Raw genomic sequence first — 18,681 nt, 5'->3', positions numbered from 1 at the left:
GCGTTGGCCACGCCCCTCCTCCCGCCCTGCAGTTGATTTCTGACCTACTCTCGGCCGCAGAGGCCGGCTGCATGGAGGACCTGCATCAGATCTACGATGGGTCTTGGAGTCTTGATGTCCTCAAGTCGGGGGAGACACCCCAGGTAGCTGGAGGGTCTAGAAGTCCGACCGTGCTGCTTTCAGCGGAGCGCCCTAATTGAAAAGTTGTCTGTATACCCAGGCCTTAACAAGTCTCTCCTGGTGTTTCCTTCCTGACCTCTTGGTTACTTTCAGCCTCTTCTGACTGAGCGGGCCTGGGACCCTGGAAGTGAAAATCGATTATGTTTTATTGTTTTGTTTGTTTTGGTACCAGGGATTGAATCTAGGTGCATTTAACCACTGAGCCACATCCGCAGCCCTTTTTATGTTTTTATTTTGAGATAGGATCTCATCACATTGCTTAGGGCTTCACTAAATTGCTGAGGCTCGCTTTGATCTTGCGATTCTCCCGCCTGAGCCTCCCGCCTCACTGGGATTACAAGTGTGCGCCTGCCATACCGGGCTAAAAGGGAAAGTTGAAAAGGCCTAAATAAAAAATAAAAAGGACTGGGGATGTCATTGGGATTTTGGTTGGGATTGCTTTAAGTCTGTGTAGTGCTTTTGGTAGTATGGCCATTTTGACAATATTAATTCTGCCTATCCAAGAACAGGGAGATCTTTCTATCTTCTAAGGTCTTCTTTCTTTAGCATTCTGTAGTTTTTGTTGTAGAGGTCTTTCACCTCTTTTTAAGTTGATTCCCAAGGTGGTTTTTTTTTTTTTTTTTTTTTGGTGAGAGATTTGAAAACAGCATACTACAGGAACACAGCCACATCAATGTTTATAGCAGCACAATTCACAATAGCTAAACTGTGGAACCAACCTAGATGCCCTTCAATAGAGGAATGGATAAAGAAAATATATATACACACACACACACACACGCGCGCGCGCGCGAGATGGAATATTATTCAGCAATAAAAGAGAATAAAATCATGGCAGGTAAATGGATGGATTTGGAGAATATAATGCTAAGTGAAGTTAGCCAATCCCAAAAAACCAAATGCCAAATGTTTTCTCTGATTTAAGGTTGCTGATTCATAATGTGGTGGTGGGTGGGGCACATGAGGATTAGATGAACTCTAGATAGGGCAAAGAGTAAAAGGGAAGGGAGGGGCATGGAGGTAGGAAAGATGGGGGAATGAAATGGACATCATTACCCTAAGTACATGTATGAAGACACGAATAGTGTGACTCTACTTTGTGTACAACCAGAAATGAAAAATTGTGCTCTATATGTGTAACGTGAATTGTAATGCATTCTGTTGTCATACGTAACAAATTAACATTTAAAAAAATGGGAAAAAAAAAGAATGAAAGATATCTGCAATTGCAGTGCCACAAAATAATTTAATTAGGAATAAACTTCTCAAAAAAAAAAAAAAAAAAAAAAGGTCTGGGGATGTGGCCAATCCCTGGTATACACACACACACAAATATCCTCATTTTATAGATGAAGGAAATCAGTCAGAGAATGTAATTTGTCCAGTATTCCACAGTTAATAGCAGGGCCAGTTTTCCAATCCACACTTCCAACTACTCTAATCTACTACTGTCTCTGGAATCCCTCTTTATGGTAAATCTGCCCATTGAGGATGGCATTCTTCTTGTTTGTTTTGAGACAGAGTTTTACTACATTGCCCAAGCTCGCCTCAAATTGAATTCAAGTGATCCTCTTCCCTCAGCTTCCAAATAGCCCAGACTATAGACAGCTCCACTATGCCTGAAAAGTAAGTATTCAAGTTAATCCTTGATGATAGTGTTTCTTTGAACCTTTTTTTTTTAACTTTTGAATATTTTTCAACATTTTTATTGGTGCATTATAGTTGTATATAGTAGTTGGATTTGTTGTTACATATTCACACATACACACAATAATATAATTTGGCCAATATTCCTCCCCAATATTTTCCCTTTTCCTCAATTCCACCCACCCCCATTCTTCTACTCTACTAATCTCCCTTTGATTTTCATGAGGTCATCCCCCTCTTTCTTTTCCTTTTTACTCTCTAGTTTCCACATACAAGAGAGAACATATAGCGCTTGACCTATATCTGCATCTGCATTTGAGGTATTTTCCTCAAATGACATAATCTCATTTTTCTTTTTTTTTTTTACATCACAACATTGTTTATTATGTGAATTTTTTACAATACAACAAAAAATACAGAAATGCAATATATGGAATACCGCTAGATGCAGAATGGTGACTTTTTTTTCTCTTTAAGAGGACATGATGCCCATTTCTAATAAAATAAAGAGACTGCATATAGGTAGAAACAGATTGGTCGTTAGCTTCACAATTTGCCTAGAAATGATCTATAAATGCATTTTCCCCCTGCTACTTACCATAAAATGTAAAAAGGGAGTTAAAGGAAAGTTTCCTTGTTGGTTCCTACCATATGAAAGATGCTATATTCTATTTTAGCAGGGCAAATATATGGAAAATAACTAAATTAAATGTTATTACAAAAATGAAGCAGTAATGAGATTCTGGCTAAAGAGGGCACTAAATGAGAATAATACATATTTAAAGAATCCAAAACAAACAAAAAAGAGGTTGTTATAAAAAAGCTCTAGGTGCACTGTAAGCATATAGGTTTTTTTTTTTTCCATGTGTACTTTTAAACAATGGAAGTGTCAAAAAATAGGGTCAACTGTGTTAGACTAAATTACATTATTGTATAGGCTGCACTGAATGGAACCTTTGTATTATAATTATCATAGAGAAGCATAGTTTGCATCATATTATGGCAATTTATCCTCGATGAAAACCTTCCAGAGTCCTTTTATTTTGGAATATCCTGTAAACAATCAAACCACCAGAACATGATTGTACAACAGTAAAATGTTCTCTTGCATTAAATTGAAGATATCTTTTTAATAAAAATTAAAAAGAAAATGTAGAAAGGTACTTCGAGCTGTTACTTTCTAAGTACATAACACCCTAGACAATTCAAGGCATCTTAATCTCCATCAAGAACAACAACAAAAAAATAATTTTTGTCATGCTGTTAAATCCATCATTATGGATAAAACTGGTGCAAATTGGTCAAACGGATCCAACAAACACTGATGTCCAAGCTGGCATATTGGCAACTAATACATAACTGGTGGTCAATAGAGAGTTTAAAAGATCTTCCCTTTCTTCTTGTTCTTTTCCAAGGTCCTCGAAGAGTTCTGTTGTTCTAAAATACGTTGTTGAGCTTCCCAGTTTGCTTTCTCCTCCTCAAACTGACGACGTTTTTCTTCTAATTCCTTATGCTGGGCTTCCAAATTCTTTTTCATTTGCTCATGGCGTCGCTGCAGCTCAGCTTCAGAGTCCTTCAATTTTTGAACTTTTTCTTTGACCTTCATTTCAAACACCTGCTCCATCTCCATTTCCATCTTCTTCATCTTGGCTACATGCTCCCTCCTTTCTTCTTCCATTTGTGCCAGAGGGCTCTTTGTAAGCTGCCCTTTATTCTTATTGTTATCAACTCCATTGTAAGTCACAGCTGCCAGTTTTCTGCTTCTGTAGTTCTCATAGTGTACATTATTAGTAACATCTTTCAAGTCCTGCATGTGTGTTCTTATCAACATATTTCTTAGAATTGTAAAATCGCAATGTTCACCATTTTCAACTTCAGCCACACCCCAAGGATACTGCCTTCCTCTGACCCTTTTGCCATTAACTTCAATGATAGTATTACTACCTACCACAGCAAGAGGTAAACGGTCCTTTATCTTTTTAACCAGCTTATTTTCTTCTTCATCATCTGTTTCTGGAAATTCATATATTTTAATTTTATGTTCTTGAATTTCTTTCATTATCTGTTTTTTAAACTGTTGGCATTCCTCAGGTGTGAGTGTGTCTGCTTTGGCAATAAGTGGGATGATATTCACTTTTTCATGCAAACGCTTCATAAACTCAATGTCCAATGGTTTAAGTCCATGTCCTGAAGGAGCAACAAAGTATAAACAACACTGCACTCTGTTATCAGGCATCTGACGTCTGTTCACTCGAGATTCTGCATTTAGGTAATCCTCAAATTTACTATCAATGTAGTCAATAACAGGCTGCCAACAATTGCTATTATCCACTGCATCTCCAAATCCTGGGGTATCAACTATTGTGAGAAGCAACTGGACACCACCTTCTTTGATTAAAACTTTGGATTGTTCCACCTGCACAGTCTTTTTTATTCTATGGGAAGGACCTGGATACTCTGGAGAATACAAATCTGTGAGGAATAATGAGTTGATCAATGTTGATTTTCCCAGTCCAGATTCACCTACTACCATAAGTGTGAATTCAAACCCTCTCTTCACTGATTTTCTATAAACTTGATTTGGGAGATTGGCAAATCCCACGTAGCCTTCAAGGTTCTTCGGTTGAGCCATGGTGCTGCTGTTGACGCTCCTCTCCTCAGCAGCAACGGATCTCGCACTGACCGACATCCCCTCCCCCCTCCGCGACCAGCCCCGGCGCAGCGCCTCATTTTTCTTTATGACTGAATGAAACTCCATTGTGTATTTTTATTTTTTAAAAAATTTTTTAGTTGTAAATGGACCTTTATTTTATTTATTTATATGTGGTGCTGAAAATCAAACCCAATGCCTCACACATGCCAGGCAAGTGCTCCCCACTTAGCCACAACCCCAACCCTCCCTTATGTATTTATACCACTTCTTTATCCATTCATCTGTTGATGGAAAGTTAGGCTGGTTCCATTCTTTGGAGATTGTGAATTGTGCTGCTATAGACATGAGTATGCATGTATCACTATAGTAGGATGACTAATTCTTCAGGATAAATACCAAAGAGAGGTATAGTTGGGTCATTTGGTGATTCCATTCCTAGTCTTTTGAGGAATCTCCATACTGATTTCCATGGTTGTACTAACTTAAAATCCCACCGATAGTGTTCCTTTTTCTTCACATCCTTTTCTTCACATTATTACTTTTATTATTGTTTGTATTCTTGATGGCTACTTTTATTGTTAGATATGTGGTGTCTCCCAAAAGTTCCAGTGTGAGACAATGCAAGGTTTAGAGGTGAAATGATTGGGTTATGAGAGCCTTAACCCAATCAGTGAATTAATCCTCGATATGGATTAATTGAGTGATAACTGGGAGCAGGTAGGGTATGGCTGAAGAAAGTGGGTCCTTGGGGCATGCCTTTGGGGTTTATGTTTTGTTAGGGAGTAGAGACCTCCCTCTTTTTCTCTGTCCTCTCTCTTTCTCACCTCCTTCCCCTCCTTTCCCTCTTTCTGTCTCTCCTCCTCTCTCCTTCCCTCTATCCTCTTGTCAGGTGTTTTTTTTTTTTTTTTTGGTTGGCAAATAAATAAAATAAAAACCTGACTAAAACAGCTACCATTCTGAATGGAATGAGAGAAAATTTCTCTATGGTGATGATTTGAATTTCCCCAATTGCTAATGATGTTGAACATTTTTTTTTTTTTCATATATTTGTTGGAGGCGAGCCTGGGCAATGCATAGATTTATAGTTATTCTTTTGAGAAATGTCTGTTTAATTCATCTGCCCATTTATTCATTGGGCTATTTATTTATTTTGATGTTGAGTCTTTTAAGTTCTTTGTATATCCCAGACTCTAATCCTCTGTCAGAAGAGTAGCTAGCAAAGCTTTTCTCCCATTCTTTCTCCACATTCTTGTTTCCTTTGCTGTGCAGAAGCTTTTTAATTTGATGCCCTCCCATTTATTAACTCTTGGTATTATTTCCTGAGCTTTAGGGGTTTTATTGGGAAAGATATTTTCTGTGCCTATATGCTGGAGTGTTGATCCTGCATTTTTTTTTTCCAGGAGTTGCATAGTTTCTGGTCATTCCTAGGTCTTTGATCTATTTTGAGTTGATTTTTGTTCCGGGCAAGACATAAAGATCTAATCTCATTCTTCTACATATGGATATCCAGTTTTCCCAGCACTATTTGTTTAAAATAATGTCTTTTCTCCAATGTGTATTTTGGCACTTTTGCCAAGGATCAGTTAACTGCATCTGTGAGTCTGTGTGTTTGTTTTTAATGCCAATGAACCCCCCCCCCCTTTTTAAAACACTCTGACAATTTGTGTGTGGGTGTATTGCTGGGGATGGAATCCAGAGCCTCCAACCTACTGGGCAAGCACTCTACCACTGAGCTATATCCTCCAACCCAGTCTTAGTGAACTGGGAAAAGCAGCAATACAAAGAGGAAAAACTAATCCACAAGCCTCAGGGGATGGGCTCCACTACAACTATTATCCCATACCTTGAGTCCTGGCCATATGACACTGAGTTCTTCAAATGTCTAGTCCAACACTGGGATGTACTATAAGTTTAAAATGTACACTGGATTTCAAACTTTGCAGGAAAAAAAAAGAATGTAAAATCTTTTTCTTTTTTAATATTTTTTAGTTGTTGATGGACTTTTTTATATGTGGTCCTGAGGATTGAACTCAGTGCCTCACACATGTAGGCAAGTGCTCTACCGCTGAGCCACAACCCCAGCCCCAATAATGTAAAATCTTATTTTAAAATATTAATTACATGTTGAAATTATTTTAGATATTTTGGGTTAAATAAAAGCAAAATTAATTTTACCTTTTTTACTTTTTTGAGTTGGCTGGCAAAATTACTTCTGTGGCTTGCAATATATATATATATATATATATATATATATATATATATATATATATATATTTTTTTTTTTTTTTTTTTTTTTCCAGTACCTGGGATAGAGTCAGGGACACCCTACCACTGAGCTATACCCCCAGCCCCCACACCCTTTTTATTTGAAACTCAGTCTCCTTAAGTTGCCAAGACTAACCTCAAACTTTTGATCCTCCCACCTCTGCCTCCCCAGTTGCTAGGAATTACAGGCATGCACCACCATGCCAGGATGTTTGCATTATATTTCTATTGGATAGTGTTGGTCTAGAAACATAATGGTACAGCTTGCAGGCACTAGAAATGATCACTGCTTAAATGAAAACCAGGGGGAAAACTAAATAAATGGACAATCTTGGGTTCCATCCTTAACACTGCAAAAAAAAAAAGGACAAATCTCCCCACGACCCCCAGGGCTAAGCTTGCACTCTGCCAATCCCTACCCTTGAGGAGCCCATCTTGAATTTGGGATTGTCTGAAACTCAAGAGAGGGAATCAGAAGTAGTATTTGTGGTCAATCAAAGACTCAACAGGGCTGGGATTGTAGGTATGTGGTAGAGCACTTGCATGAGGCTCCCAAGTTCAGAGAACATTTTCTTTTTTTTTGGTGGTGCTGGGGATTGAACTCAAGGCGTTATGCACGAGAGGCAAGCACTCTACCAACTGAGCTATCTCCCCAGCCACCCATTTTGCATTTTATTTAGAGACAGGGTCTCACTGAGTTGCTTAGTACCTCCCTAAGTTGCTGAGGCTGTCTTTGAACTCATGATCCTCCTGTCTCAGCCTCCCCAGCTGCTGGGATTACAGGTGTATGCCACCACACTGGCCAGTCCCCTTTTCTCTTTTGCTAGACAGGGTGGCACAGAAGTATAATCCCAGCTATTTAGAAGGCAAGAGAATCACAAGTTCAAGGCCAGCCTGGACAATTTAATGAGATCCAATTTCAAAATTTTAAAAAGGGCTGGGAAGGTAGCTCAGTGGTAGAGTTCTTACCTAATATCTTAAAGGCCCTGGGTGGTTCAATTCACAGTACTGGTGCAGGGGATCAAGCAAAAACAAAAAACAAGGTTGGGAAGTGACAGGAAAACCAAGGCAGAGAACTCCAAATGCCAGGAATAAAAGCTTGTATTATAAAAATGAGTTAACTGGAAACTTTTTACTCCTTGTTGCAGTTGGCATGTCAGATGTCAGGAGGACAGCTACAGGCATATGGTGCTTCCAAGCAATTTGGAAAGACCAGGATATAAACAAAATTAGATTATATTGTTTTACATAACTTTAAAATTTGATGGTTTTCAACAAATGCTATATTGTTCTAGCAAGTGAAACAATAAAATGCAAAGATATGGTAAAGGCAGACTCTCCCATCCATTCTGTCCTCTTAAGGGACCCAACTATATGTACACCATTATAAAGTATATGCATACACACATACATATATAACAGTTTGTTTACACATACATACAGATTTTATTTTTTCCAAAAATTAGCTGATGCATTGTCTGAGATTGAGAACTAATGCTTTTCTTTCTTTCCCCTTCTTTTTCCCACTTGCATTATACCTCATTCCCTTCCAGGTTCTTTCCCTTACCTTTCTTTCTTACCTCTTCCTAACTGTCCCACATAAAAATAAAACACACACACATACATACATGGGAGGGGGAGACATCATTAAGTCTTGTACAAAAATGGAATTTGGTAACTAATTAGAACAAATAAAAAATAATTAACTAAAAAAAATGGAATTTGGGGGTGGGTACTGGGGATTGAACCAGGAGCACTTTACCACTGATATCCCCAGCCCTTTTTTAAATTTTATTGTTGAGAGGGGGGTCTTGATAAATTGTTCCTATCGGCCTCAAACTTGTGATTTTCCTGCAAAAATCCTGCCTGGCCAACTAATATAGGTCTAATTATTTTATAAGTTCATATTCCTTATGCTTATTTTGAAAAAAATTCTAGTTTGGGGCTGGGGTCGTGGCTCAGTGGTAGAGTGCTCACCTAGCATGCAGAGGCACTGGGTTCGTTCCTCAGCACCACATAAATGTAGACTAAAGATATTGTATCTGCCTAAAACTAAAAAATATTTTTAAAAAGTTCTAGTTTGTAAGAATTCTGAGGGGGATACTGGGGATTGAACCCAGAACTACATTTTTACCACTGAACTACATCTTCAGCCCTACCTACCCACCCGCATTTTTTTTTTTTTTTTTTTTTGAGACAGGGTCTTACTAAGTTGATTGGGGCCTCACTAAATTGCTGAGGCTGGCGTGGAACTTCAGATCTTCCTGCCTAAGCCTACCAAGTCATATGTGCCACCACTCCTGACACTTTTTTTTTAAATATATTTTTTGTCCACTGATTTGATTAATAATATCTTTAGCTATAGTATGTTTTTTTGGGGGGGAGGTGGCGTTACTGGTGATTGAACCTATGGGCACTTAACCACTGCGCCACATCCCCAGCTCTTTTTTTATTTAGAGCCAAGGTCTACTAAGTGGCTTAGCCTCATTAAATTTCGGAGGCTGGCACTGAACTTTCAGTCCTACCTCAGCCTCCTAAGCCCTTGGGATTACAGGCATGCCCTGCCACTCTCAGCTAGCTATAGTTTTTATGTGGTTGAGATTTTTTAATATTTTTTTTTTTAGTATTTGGCGGACACAACATCTTTGTTTGTATGTGGCGCTGAGGATCGAACCCGGGCCGCACGCATGCCAGGCGAGAACGCTACCGCTTGAGCCACATCCCCAGCCCGACACAATACCTTTCTAAAAAAATATTTATTTATTTAGTCAGTCTTAGGTGGATACAATATCTTTATTTTATTTTTATGTGGTGCTGAGGATCGAACCTAGTACCTCACACATGCTAGAGGCAAGCACTCTACCACATGAGCCACAATACCTTTATTTTTTAATGTTATTTTTTAATAAGTTGGGATAATTATTTTTATATTTTAGTTGTAGATGGACACAATACCTTTATTTATTTTATTTATTTATGTGGTGCTGAGAATCAAACCTAGTGCCTCATACGTGCTAGGCAAGCACCTTACTACTTACAGCCCCAGTCCCTGTTCTAAGATTTTTTTTTTTTTTTTCCGTTTGTAGATGGATACAATGCCTTTATTTTATTTTTATGTGGTGCTGAGGCTCAAACCCAGTGCCTTCCACATTCAGGGAAAGCACTCTACCACTGAGCTACAAGCCCAGCCTCCTGTTCTAAGATTTTTAATGTTTTGATGATTACATTTAAATATTTAGAATTAAGTATATAGCACAATATGAGATAGGGTTTCAACTATTTTAAAATTTATAATTTTTAAATTTTAGGACTAGAAATTTTTTATTTTATAAAAATCTAACTATGTAATCCAAATCAACTACCCTGTAAATATCCACTAGACATTTTTGAGCAGAATCAAATGATAAACTATGGAATTGTTATCCCTGCTTGTCAGGAGCTGCCTTGGATGAACACGCCTTCAAGTCCTGATGCCCTGGGGCTCTGACCAATTACTACATTTTATAATGACTTGGGTATTATCCCAGCTCAGATAGCAAGGTGTGGCTCCAGATATAGGCATCACCTGTGGTGGTTGAATTACACTCACCTGTTCCTTTGTAATCCTACCCTTTTGCCCTTTTGGAGATAGAATGTTCCATGGAACCTCCCTTTGTGTGTTCCTTATTTAAGAATAAAGAATTTTGGTGGCTCTCTCTCTTTCCACGGACTCTTAAGGACACGGAGCTGTCTCAGGAATATTGAAAAGGTAACTCTCTGTGGTTGCATGCTTTCTTTGTCATTTTTTTTGAGTTATTGGAATAGTCAGATTTTGTGAACCCAGCATTGGGTTGCCAGCTAGGATAGACGGTGACACCTGCTATTGTATAATGGTATACTGAACAAGGCAGGCAGTGTGACAGTTGCTAATCAATAGGACTCTGTATACCAGCAAAACTCATGGAGAGGCCAATAAAATCTGAAACATATTCTCAGAATATAAGCAGGCTGGGGTTGTGGCTCAGTGGTAGAGTGCTTACCTTGCACGCGTGAGGCACTAGGTTCGATCTTCAGCACCACATAAAATAAATAAACAAAAGGTATTGTGTTCATCTACAACTAAAAAAAGAATATAAGCAAAACCAACCCATAGGGGGAAAAGTAGCCCTTTTGTAAACAAAATAATCATTCCTGATTAATCTTTTAAAATTCTTCATAAGAATTGTATTAGTTTGCTAGGGCTGCCTTAACAAAGTTCTATCTACAGGATGGCTTAAACAACAAAAATTTATTTTCTCATAATTCCGGAAGCTATAAATCTGAGATCAAGGTGCCAACAGGGTTGGGAGGCTTCTCTCATTGGTTTACACATAGCCATCTTCTTCCTGTCTTCAAATGGTCTTCCTTTTATGTCCAAATCTGTTCTTGATTACCTCTTTAAAGACTAATTTTTAAATAAAATCACTTTATGAGGTACTGGAGGTTAGGACTTCAACATAACAATTTTGGTGAGGACACAATTCAGCCCATAACAGGAATTAATAATGTAGTTTTGTTGTTGTTGTTGTTTTTGGTACTGGGGATTTAACCCAAGGGCACTTCACCACTGAGCTACATCCCCAGTTCTTTTTATTTTTTGAGTTGCTGAGGGCCTTGCTAATTTGCCGAGGTGGCCTCAAACTTGAGGGCCTCAGCTTCCCATGTAGCTGGGATACAGGCCATGTGCCAACATGCCCAGCTCATTGGTTACTTCTTTTAAGTAGAATTTTCAGTTTTTTTTTTTTTTTTTTTGTCAAGAGCTTTAAAAAAAAAATATGAGTCAGGTGCAGTGGCACATACCTATAACCCAGCTACTTAGGAGGCTGAGGCAGGAGCATTGCAAGTTCGAGGTCAGCCAGTTTTTTCAGCTTTTCACTTAATTTTTTTTCTTTTACCTTCTCCACTATACCCTGAAAATCACTGCTGAAGTATACCACTGAAGAGTATGTTGAAAATGTCCTCATTTGGAAGTCCAGTGTGCTATTCACTGCACCATGTAGCCACCTAAAAAAATGTCCTTATTTGGTAAGAAATAATTCAAACTACACTTACATCATGATGATCTCTAAGCTATCTAATTTGACCTAGGAAAAGGATTCTAGTGACACTACGTTAAACATTTCCTAAGGATCTTAACACATTGTGCTGCTGTGACCAGAAATGCCACATAATGGTAGATAACCTAACATTAACACTGAACCAGAAATATAGTATCATAAAATTTCTCTATCTACCTTTCAAAAAGCATCACTGAAATCTGAATCCCACCCCTCCACAATTAAGAACCAGTGGTTAGGGCTGGGGATGCAGCTCAGTGGTAGAGTGCTTGCTGAGTATACCCCAGACCCTTAGGTTAGAGTAAGAAACCTCCCTGGCACACCACCCCCCCCGCAAAAAATAATAATAGATAAATAAAGAACCAGTGATTATTTTATTTATCAGGAAACTATGCTCCAGAAGGGTTGAAATGACTTATTTAAAAACAATGAGATAGCTGGGCACCATGGCACATGCCCGTAATCCCAGTGGCTCAGAAGGCTAAGACAAGAGGATCTCGAGTTCAAAGACAGCTTCAGCAAAAAAACCGAGGCACTAAGGAACTGAGTGAGACCCTGTCTCTCAGTAAAATACAAAATAGGGCTGGGGATATGGCTCAGTGGTCAGGTGCCTCTGAGTTCAATCTCCAGTACCCCCACCCCCCAAAAAAGACAGAGACAGATAAATCTAGGCATCAGATATAAATTCTAAGCTAATGCTCTTAACTGCTATTTTAGAAACCATTAATTCCCATTTTTTTTATGTTTAGGGATTTTATCCAATATATAATTCTGTTCATTACAATTTTTTTTTGGTTGTTGATGGACCTTTATTTTATTCCTTATTTATATGCAATGCTGAGAATTGAACACAGTGTCTCACACATGTGAGGCAAGTGCTCTACCACTGAGCCACATCCCTAGCCCTCATCACAACTTTTTAAAAGTAATAAAACTATAAAAATGAGATAAAAGGATAAAGGATACATTCTTTTATTTATTTATATCCCAATCTTATTCCAAAAAAGGCTTACAAAAATGTAGATAATACAGTAATTTTTAAAAAGATTAGAATAGAAAACTGAGAATAAGGAAAATAAAAGCAAGTTGGAACCAAGAATGTGACTAACATGCAAAATACATAAATGGTTGCTGAAGGTGGGGCACAATTTGGGCTTTAAGTAGTCTAGTATTGCATGAGAAGAAAAAGATAGTCAGTTGAATATTTACTATCTTTAAGGTAAAAACCAAACAGCAATTCAGGAAAAGCACAACTAGACACAGAGAAAATTTATGAACTGTAATGATTAACACCTTTTTACAGACTCAAGTTTTATAGAGATTCATATGGACTGCTGAAGTACAATCCAGAAAAAGCAATTCTGCAGAGACTAACAAAATGCCAATTATATACAGGCAAAATCTGGCTTAATACAGAGACAGAAATAGTAAGCACAAATATACAGGATACTCTCAGACTCTTTGGATTGGAAAAGAGAGAATAGATATAATTGAAGATATAACGTGGTCTATATAAAAGCAAATTTGGGGGGGGGGGGTGGTGGTAATTCCAAGGATTGAACACAAGGGTGCTCCACCACTGAGCTATATTCCTAGCCCTTTTATATGTTATTTAGAGATAGTGAGGCACCAAGAATTCAGCAAGACCCTAAGTTGCTAAGGCTGGTTTTGAATTCATAATCCTCCTGCCTCAGCCTCCAGAGCTGCTGGGATTATAGATGTGCACCATCATGCCCAGCTAAAAGCAAATTTTCCCCTCAAATATCAGAATTAAAATGAAGCTTCTGAGAAGTTAGTTTAGGAAAATGAAAAAAGAAAGTCATAAAAGAATTGTAGGGCTGGGGATATAGCTCAATTGGTAAAGTGCTTGCCTTGCATACACAAGGCCCTGGGTTCAATCCTCAGCACCAAAAAAAAAAATAGAATTGTATGTAAATTCAAGGACCAGGTGATTTTTCTTACAAAAGGAAAAGGTTCTTGAGATACATCTCTAACCTTAAATCTTAAGGTTGATGTATGCCTTTGAATCCCTTGATTTGCCGATAAAAAACTGCATTTTGAGCTGTCTAGGAGAAATGTTCAGCTCACTACTTCTTTTCATCTTTTGGAAAATATTTTGGTAGCTATTCCAGTTACCCCTAGAGAAGACATTTAATCCCCCATGTTTTAGTTTCTATTTTCTTTTTCACTTTAGGCTATTGCATTCATTCCCCCCACCTTTTTTTGGTATTAATTATTGAACCTAGGGGTGCTTTACCACTGAGCTATAACCCCAGCCCTTTTTATTTCTTATTTTGAGACATGGTCTTGCTAAGTTGCTGAGGTTCACCTTGAACTTATGATCCTCCTGCCTCAGCTTCCCAAGTTTCTGTGATTACAGGCATGCACCACCATACCTAGCTCATTTTCCAATTTTTAAAAATTAGATTTACTGACAACTGACCTTTAGCCCCAGTTTTTTGTTTTAGTTCCCACTAACCCCAGTATTGTGGGTTGAACTCAAGAACATTCTACTACATCCCCAGCCTTTTTTTTTTTTTTTTTTTTCCATTTTGAGACATTAAGTTGCCAAGTCTGGTCTCAAACTTTTCCTGCCTTATCCTCCCAAGTAGCTAGAATTACAGACATGCATCACTATGCCCAACTCCCAGACTCTATTTTTTAGCTGCATATTTAGGTGTTAAGATGCCAACTTTTTAAGCCTTTGAAAAACATATTTCTTCTGACTAGCCTATTAAACATATAAATAGCACCTTTGGAGTCCATGAAGTGTTGTTATTACCCAAGAAAGGAAACATGGCAAAGAAACAAGGAAAGAGAAAGGTAGAGGAAGCCTTTTGCTACAGACTGGAGAAGTGAAACAAAGGAAAAAGTTACCACTCTGACCTGAGATGTTATATGAACCGGTAAGTTGTATGATGGGGAACTGAGTGCCCAAAATTTGAACTCTAGACTAATGCCTAGAAGAATAGAATAGTAAGGGGCTACAAAGTCAAAACTGGATCATCAAAGTGGTAATACTGAGTTGGTAGTGGAAGAGATCCTCGGGTTCCCAGCTGGGCCCCAATCTATAGTAGACAGGGTCAAGCAGGGACAGAGTGGACCAGGAAGGACTCCAGATCACAGTCAAAGTCCTTGAAGGGTTTGGACTCCAATGGACTGGGCTGAGTATCTTGTGTCTTCATGACAAAGTCCACTGGCTGCTTCTGTAGGAGCTCTGGGTCAAAGGTCACACCCCTAAAGAAGGGGTGGACCTGGAAGTGATGTAGATAACGTAGACGGTGGAGGGGGTTCTGGCATAGGAGCTGAAGGGAAATAGAGTATGAAGGATGAGGAATTGGGACAGGAAAGAGACTAAACAAAGATCATGAAAAGGGAGAATGAAGTTCATGGAGCTGTGGAGAACAGGGAAAAGAACTCTAAAGAGTAAAAGATTTGTAAAAGGGGGAGAAACAGGCTAATTTGAGGCAAAGGTAGAAATAAAGGAGCTAGGATGTGTGAATTTTCAGATGGGAAGAGTGCAGCACTGGTCAAGACTCTGAAAGGATCTGTCTGTTCTGGATGGTGAGGTGATTTAGAGGACCAGGAACTCAGGAATGTATGGTTAGAGGGCAGATAATTAGATTAAGTTGAAGTAATCCCCCAAAACCCCCAAAAAATATTAATCAGAGAAATGGGAAATATCACCTTAATGATAGGGCATTGAATGGTTTAACAGTCAATAAGGAAAGCAATGCTAAACCTTACCTCACGAAGCAGGAGAGAGAGCTCCTGGTTAAGAGAAGCTGGAATTTCAGAGTCACAGTGGGTCACACTTGCCAACATGGCCACATGATCTTTCTCTGCAGCCACTGGGAACTGAGTGAAGAGGTGGAGGAGGGAATGAGACATGATTTCCTAAGGTCTTCCTTCTTTCCACCACAGGGCAAAGTTCTCTTCTCTGCCCAATACCACTACCAATCTCTCACCTTTCCAGTTGCCAGAGAGAAAAGCAAGACACCCAGGGACCACCAATCAGCAGCATGGTTGTAAGGCCCACCACTCAGGACCTCTGGGGCTATGGATTTGAAAGATACCCATCATGACATCCTTTGGCTATATACCAGTCCAGTATTTACCCACCAGCTTTAGCCTCTCTCACCCATGTATTGAAGAGTGCCACAGATAGTATAGGCTCGGGCTCCCTGGGGCAGGTGGCGGGACAGACCAAAGTCTGTCAGTTTCAGATGGCCTATGAAAGAACATAAGGCAACCCAACAGCACTCTGTTCCACCCCTGATCAGCCATGATAAGGGTATCTCTCATCTTGGGGCTAGGGAAGAAAAGACTTACCTCTTTCATCCAGAAGGATATTCTCCATCTGAAAGATCACAGAGGAGAAGTTATTATTATTCCTCTTCAACTCTTTTATCATGTATACCCTTCAAAATGAAGAAGGTGCCCTTACTCAGCATTCAAAGCTATATTTGGGAGAGCCATCACACAAATCCTTGGCACCCACTGGGGCCCCATGATCAAATGTTCTCAGCTCTCCAACTGCTTTCTCCTCAGACCTGTTGGAACTTCTTATTGAACCCCCACATCAGTAAGTGAAAAAACACTTAACTCTACCTTCACGTCTCGATGGATGATGCCCACGTCATGGAGATAGCCTGTGGATGACAGTAAACATGGTGTGTACTGAAGTTCTCCTGTTCTTTCCAGTTTCCCTGGTAACCCCTACCTTATCTTTCTCCTTATTCTTTAGCTTCCAGAGTTAATATCAATTCTCTCCTCCCCATCAACTTAATTATTCCCTTCCCATTTCCCTTTCTTACTTACACAGCACAAGGACCAGCTCAGCCGCAAAGAGACGGATGGAAGCCTCAGGAAAGCAGCCAACAGCAGACCACAGGGAGTACAGATCAGTGCTGCAGTAGCTACACACTGCAAAGCACGAGAAATCTAGGCAATGTTTGGGGGATTACAACGCCAGGGCTCAAGGCATTATAGGCCTCCTATCCAAACTGATATCACCTGCTATTCCCTCTCCCTTTGGAATAGAGAAGTGCTATGAGAAGGGGAAGACAGCAAAGGCAAAATAAGCCTAAAGAGATAGATAACAATGGTAGGTGGACCCTAGGGGATGAGGAAAGAGGCCAGTCACTCACTGATGAAGAGATGCCGTTTTCCCTGCCAGCTGTCCCCCAAGCTGTGTACAAAAGGGTGGTTGATCTGTCTCTAGGGACAAAGAAATCAGGAAGTTAGGAAAAGAACAGTGTCACTGAAGAGAGAGTCAGCCAAGAAATCAGGTTGTGCAGAAATTGAGCAGCTACTTCAACTCTGCATTCAGAGGAACTCAGTAATTAGGACTACCTGGTAATCTTGGAACCAGCATAACACTAAAGAACACACTAGGACATACTGGAGAGATTTCCCTCACAGAACCTAGAATAACTGTGTTAATAGGTATTGGCTACTTTTTTTAGGATCTACTTTGGTGTTAAGGTTAAAGCAGATGGGGAGAACAGAACCAGAAAAATTAGAAAAGCTGGTCAAGAATGATGCTTTCCTGTGGTTCTTCCCATCATCCTTCCAGGACTCTGTGCATACCTGGATGCTGACCTCCTCTTTGCACTGCCTCAGGGTGTCCCTCTGTAGGACTTTTACCTTGGGTACCACCTATAAAAGGAAAGAGTGATGACTTATAGAGAATCACGCAATTGAATTGTTTTTTCCTCTGAAACTCTCAGGAACAAAGATGGGAAGCAGGAACTAGAGAGTAATGTGAAGGAGTACCCAGGCCCCTACCTTCACTGCAAATACAGCTTTCTGGGCACAATCTAGCACCTTCAGGACAGTTCCAAAAGAGCCTTTAGCCACAAGACCTAAAATCTATATAGAGAAAGAGAATAGAAAGATGGTTTATAGATTTCCCCCAAAGAGACCCACTCCCAGGGATTCAGATGTCTTACCTTCAACTGCTGCTGCCCCCTAATGGGCCTCATGGGAAACTCTGGTAGAAAGAGGCTGATGAACTGAGGCACTGGCCACTCAGACAAAGGCTTCTCTACCAGCAGTGGGGTCGCCTCTAGGGGCTCCTGGTGTAGGCATTGATGCCCTTGTAGTTGCCATAGTTCTTCCAGACCTGACCTGATGGTCCCCATACCTGACCAGAGGCTCTTCCAGCCTCGGACCCAGGGGCCTTGGATGTTGTCACCCTGCTGAGAAGCAAGGGAGCCACTCTAAACCTGGCCCTGAAGTATTACAGTTTCTGCACATCTTAGTAGGCACTCCCCTCAAGTCTCAATCACTAGAGGTACATTTTTGAATACCAATCAAAATTCCTATTACCCTTGCTTTGTGAGAAGATCTGGATTTCCTGGACATAATTCAAATCCTCTAGTAAAGCAACTGTTGGAATTTTTTTTCATGATGCACCAGGAAAACAACCTGTGCCTCAGAACAGGGCTGCAATGCTTTCACATCACAGTCTCCCTGTCCCACCCCCACAATGGGTATCACTGACATGCTAGTAACTAGGCACTTCCTGGGCCTCAGGAGGCCCATGCCTCCTTCACTTTCAACAGGCTGCCAGAGCCCCCACAGCCTACCTTGTGAGGTGCAGTCACCTGGGTGTGTTGCCCCTGCCGACAGCTCACCGCTCCCATTCCCAGCCTTTGCCTCCTCTCTCCTTCCACTAAATCTGTTGTCCCAGTTATATAAGCAATCCCTCCACTGGATGCTGAATTAAACAGGAGCCCCGCCTGTTCTAATGTGCACAGACCCATCAGCTTTGGACCAATGTCATACGAGGACTGGCAAGTATCTGTGATAGAACCTTCAGGCACAGAAGAAAAGAGGCCACCCTCAGAGTGGCAG

General features: G+C 40.0%; 2 protein-coding genes and 1 long non-coding RNA gene across 3 annotated transcripts; 1 reads left to right on the top strand and 2 right to left on the bottom strand.

The window, feature by feature from the left end:
• Window positions 1–64: 64 nt before the first annotated feature.
• On the top strand, window positions 65–10,594 carry LOC139702534 (uncharacterized). Its single transcript, XR_011705152.1, has 3 exons — window positions 65–143; window positions 1,702–1,806; window positions 10,418–10,594. It is a non-coding gene; the product is annotated as an uncharacterized lncRNA (long non-coding RNA).
• Window positions 2,331–4,550, bottom strand: LOC114083289 (septin-7). Its single transcript, XM_027924525.2, has one exon. It carries the CDS (start codon window positions 4,514–4,516, stop codon window positions 3,206–3,208), a length of 1,311 nt encoding a protein of 436 aa, XP_027780326.1. The 5' UTR covers window positions 4,517–4,550; the 3' UTR covers window positions 2,331–3,205.
• Window positions 10,595–12,171: 1,577 nt separating the features above from the next.
• Rskr (ribosomal protein S6 kinase related) lies at window positions 12,172–18,674 on the bottom strand. Its single transcript, XM_071603928.1, has 12 exons — window positions 18,414–18,674; window positions 17,775–18,023; window positions 17,611–17,694; window positions 17,413–17,481; window positions 16,971–17,040; window positions 16,642–16,746; window positions 16,432–16,472; window positions 16,153–16,180; window positions 15,962–16,051; window positions 15,789–15,877; window positions 15,568–15,678; window positions 12,172–15,125 (listed from the first exon to the last, which is right to left on the bottom strand). Exons 1-12 carry the CDS (start codon window positions 18,588–18,590, stop codon window positions 14,904–14,906), a joined length of 1,335 nt encoding a protein of 444 aa, XP_071460029.1. The 5' UTR covers window positions 18,591–18,674; the 3' UTR covers window positions 12,172–14,903.
• Window positions 18,675–18,681: the final 7 nt, after the last annotated feature.

This window comes from Marmota flaviventris, chromosome 17, assembly GCF_047511675.1.
Source record: "Marmota flaviventris isolate mMarFla1 chromosome 17, mMarFla1.hap1, whole genome shotgun sequence".
Lineage (NCBI taxonomy): Eukaryota > Metazoa > Chordata > Mammalia > Rodentia > Sciuridae > Marmota > Marmota flaviventris.
This window is presented reverse-complemented; position numbering and strand designations above follow the sequence as displayed.

Bases quoted from the DNA above. Each gene is read 5' to 3' on its own strand.
- LOC114083289 (XM_027924525.2), bottom strand. From the start codon at position 4,516: ATGTCGGTCAGTGCGAGATCCGTTGCTGCTGAGGAGAGGAGCGTCAAC.
- Rskr (XM_071603928.1), bottom strand. From the start codon at position 18,590: ATGGGTCTGTGCACATTAGAACAGGCGGGGCTCCTGTTTAATTCAGCA. The intron at 16,473-16,641 runs GTAAGTAAGAAA...TGTCATCCACAG, and splicing joins TGAGCTGGTCCTTGTGCTGT to GCTATCTCCATGACGTGGGC. The intron at 15,679-15,788 runs GTGAGAGATTGG...CTCTTCACTCAG, and splicing joins TCTCTCTGGCAACTGGAAAG to TTCCCAGTGGCTGCAGAGAA.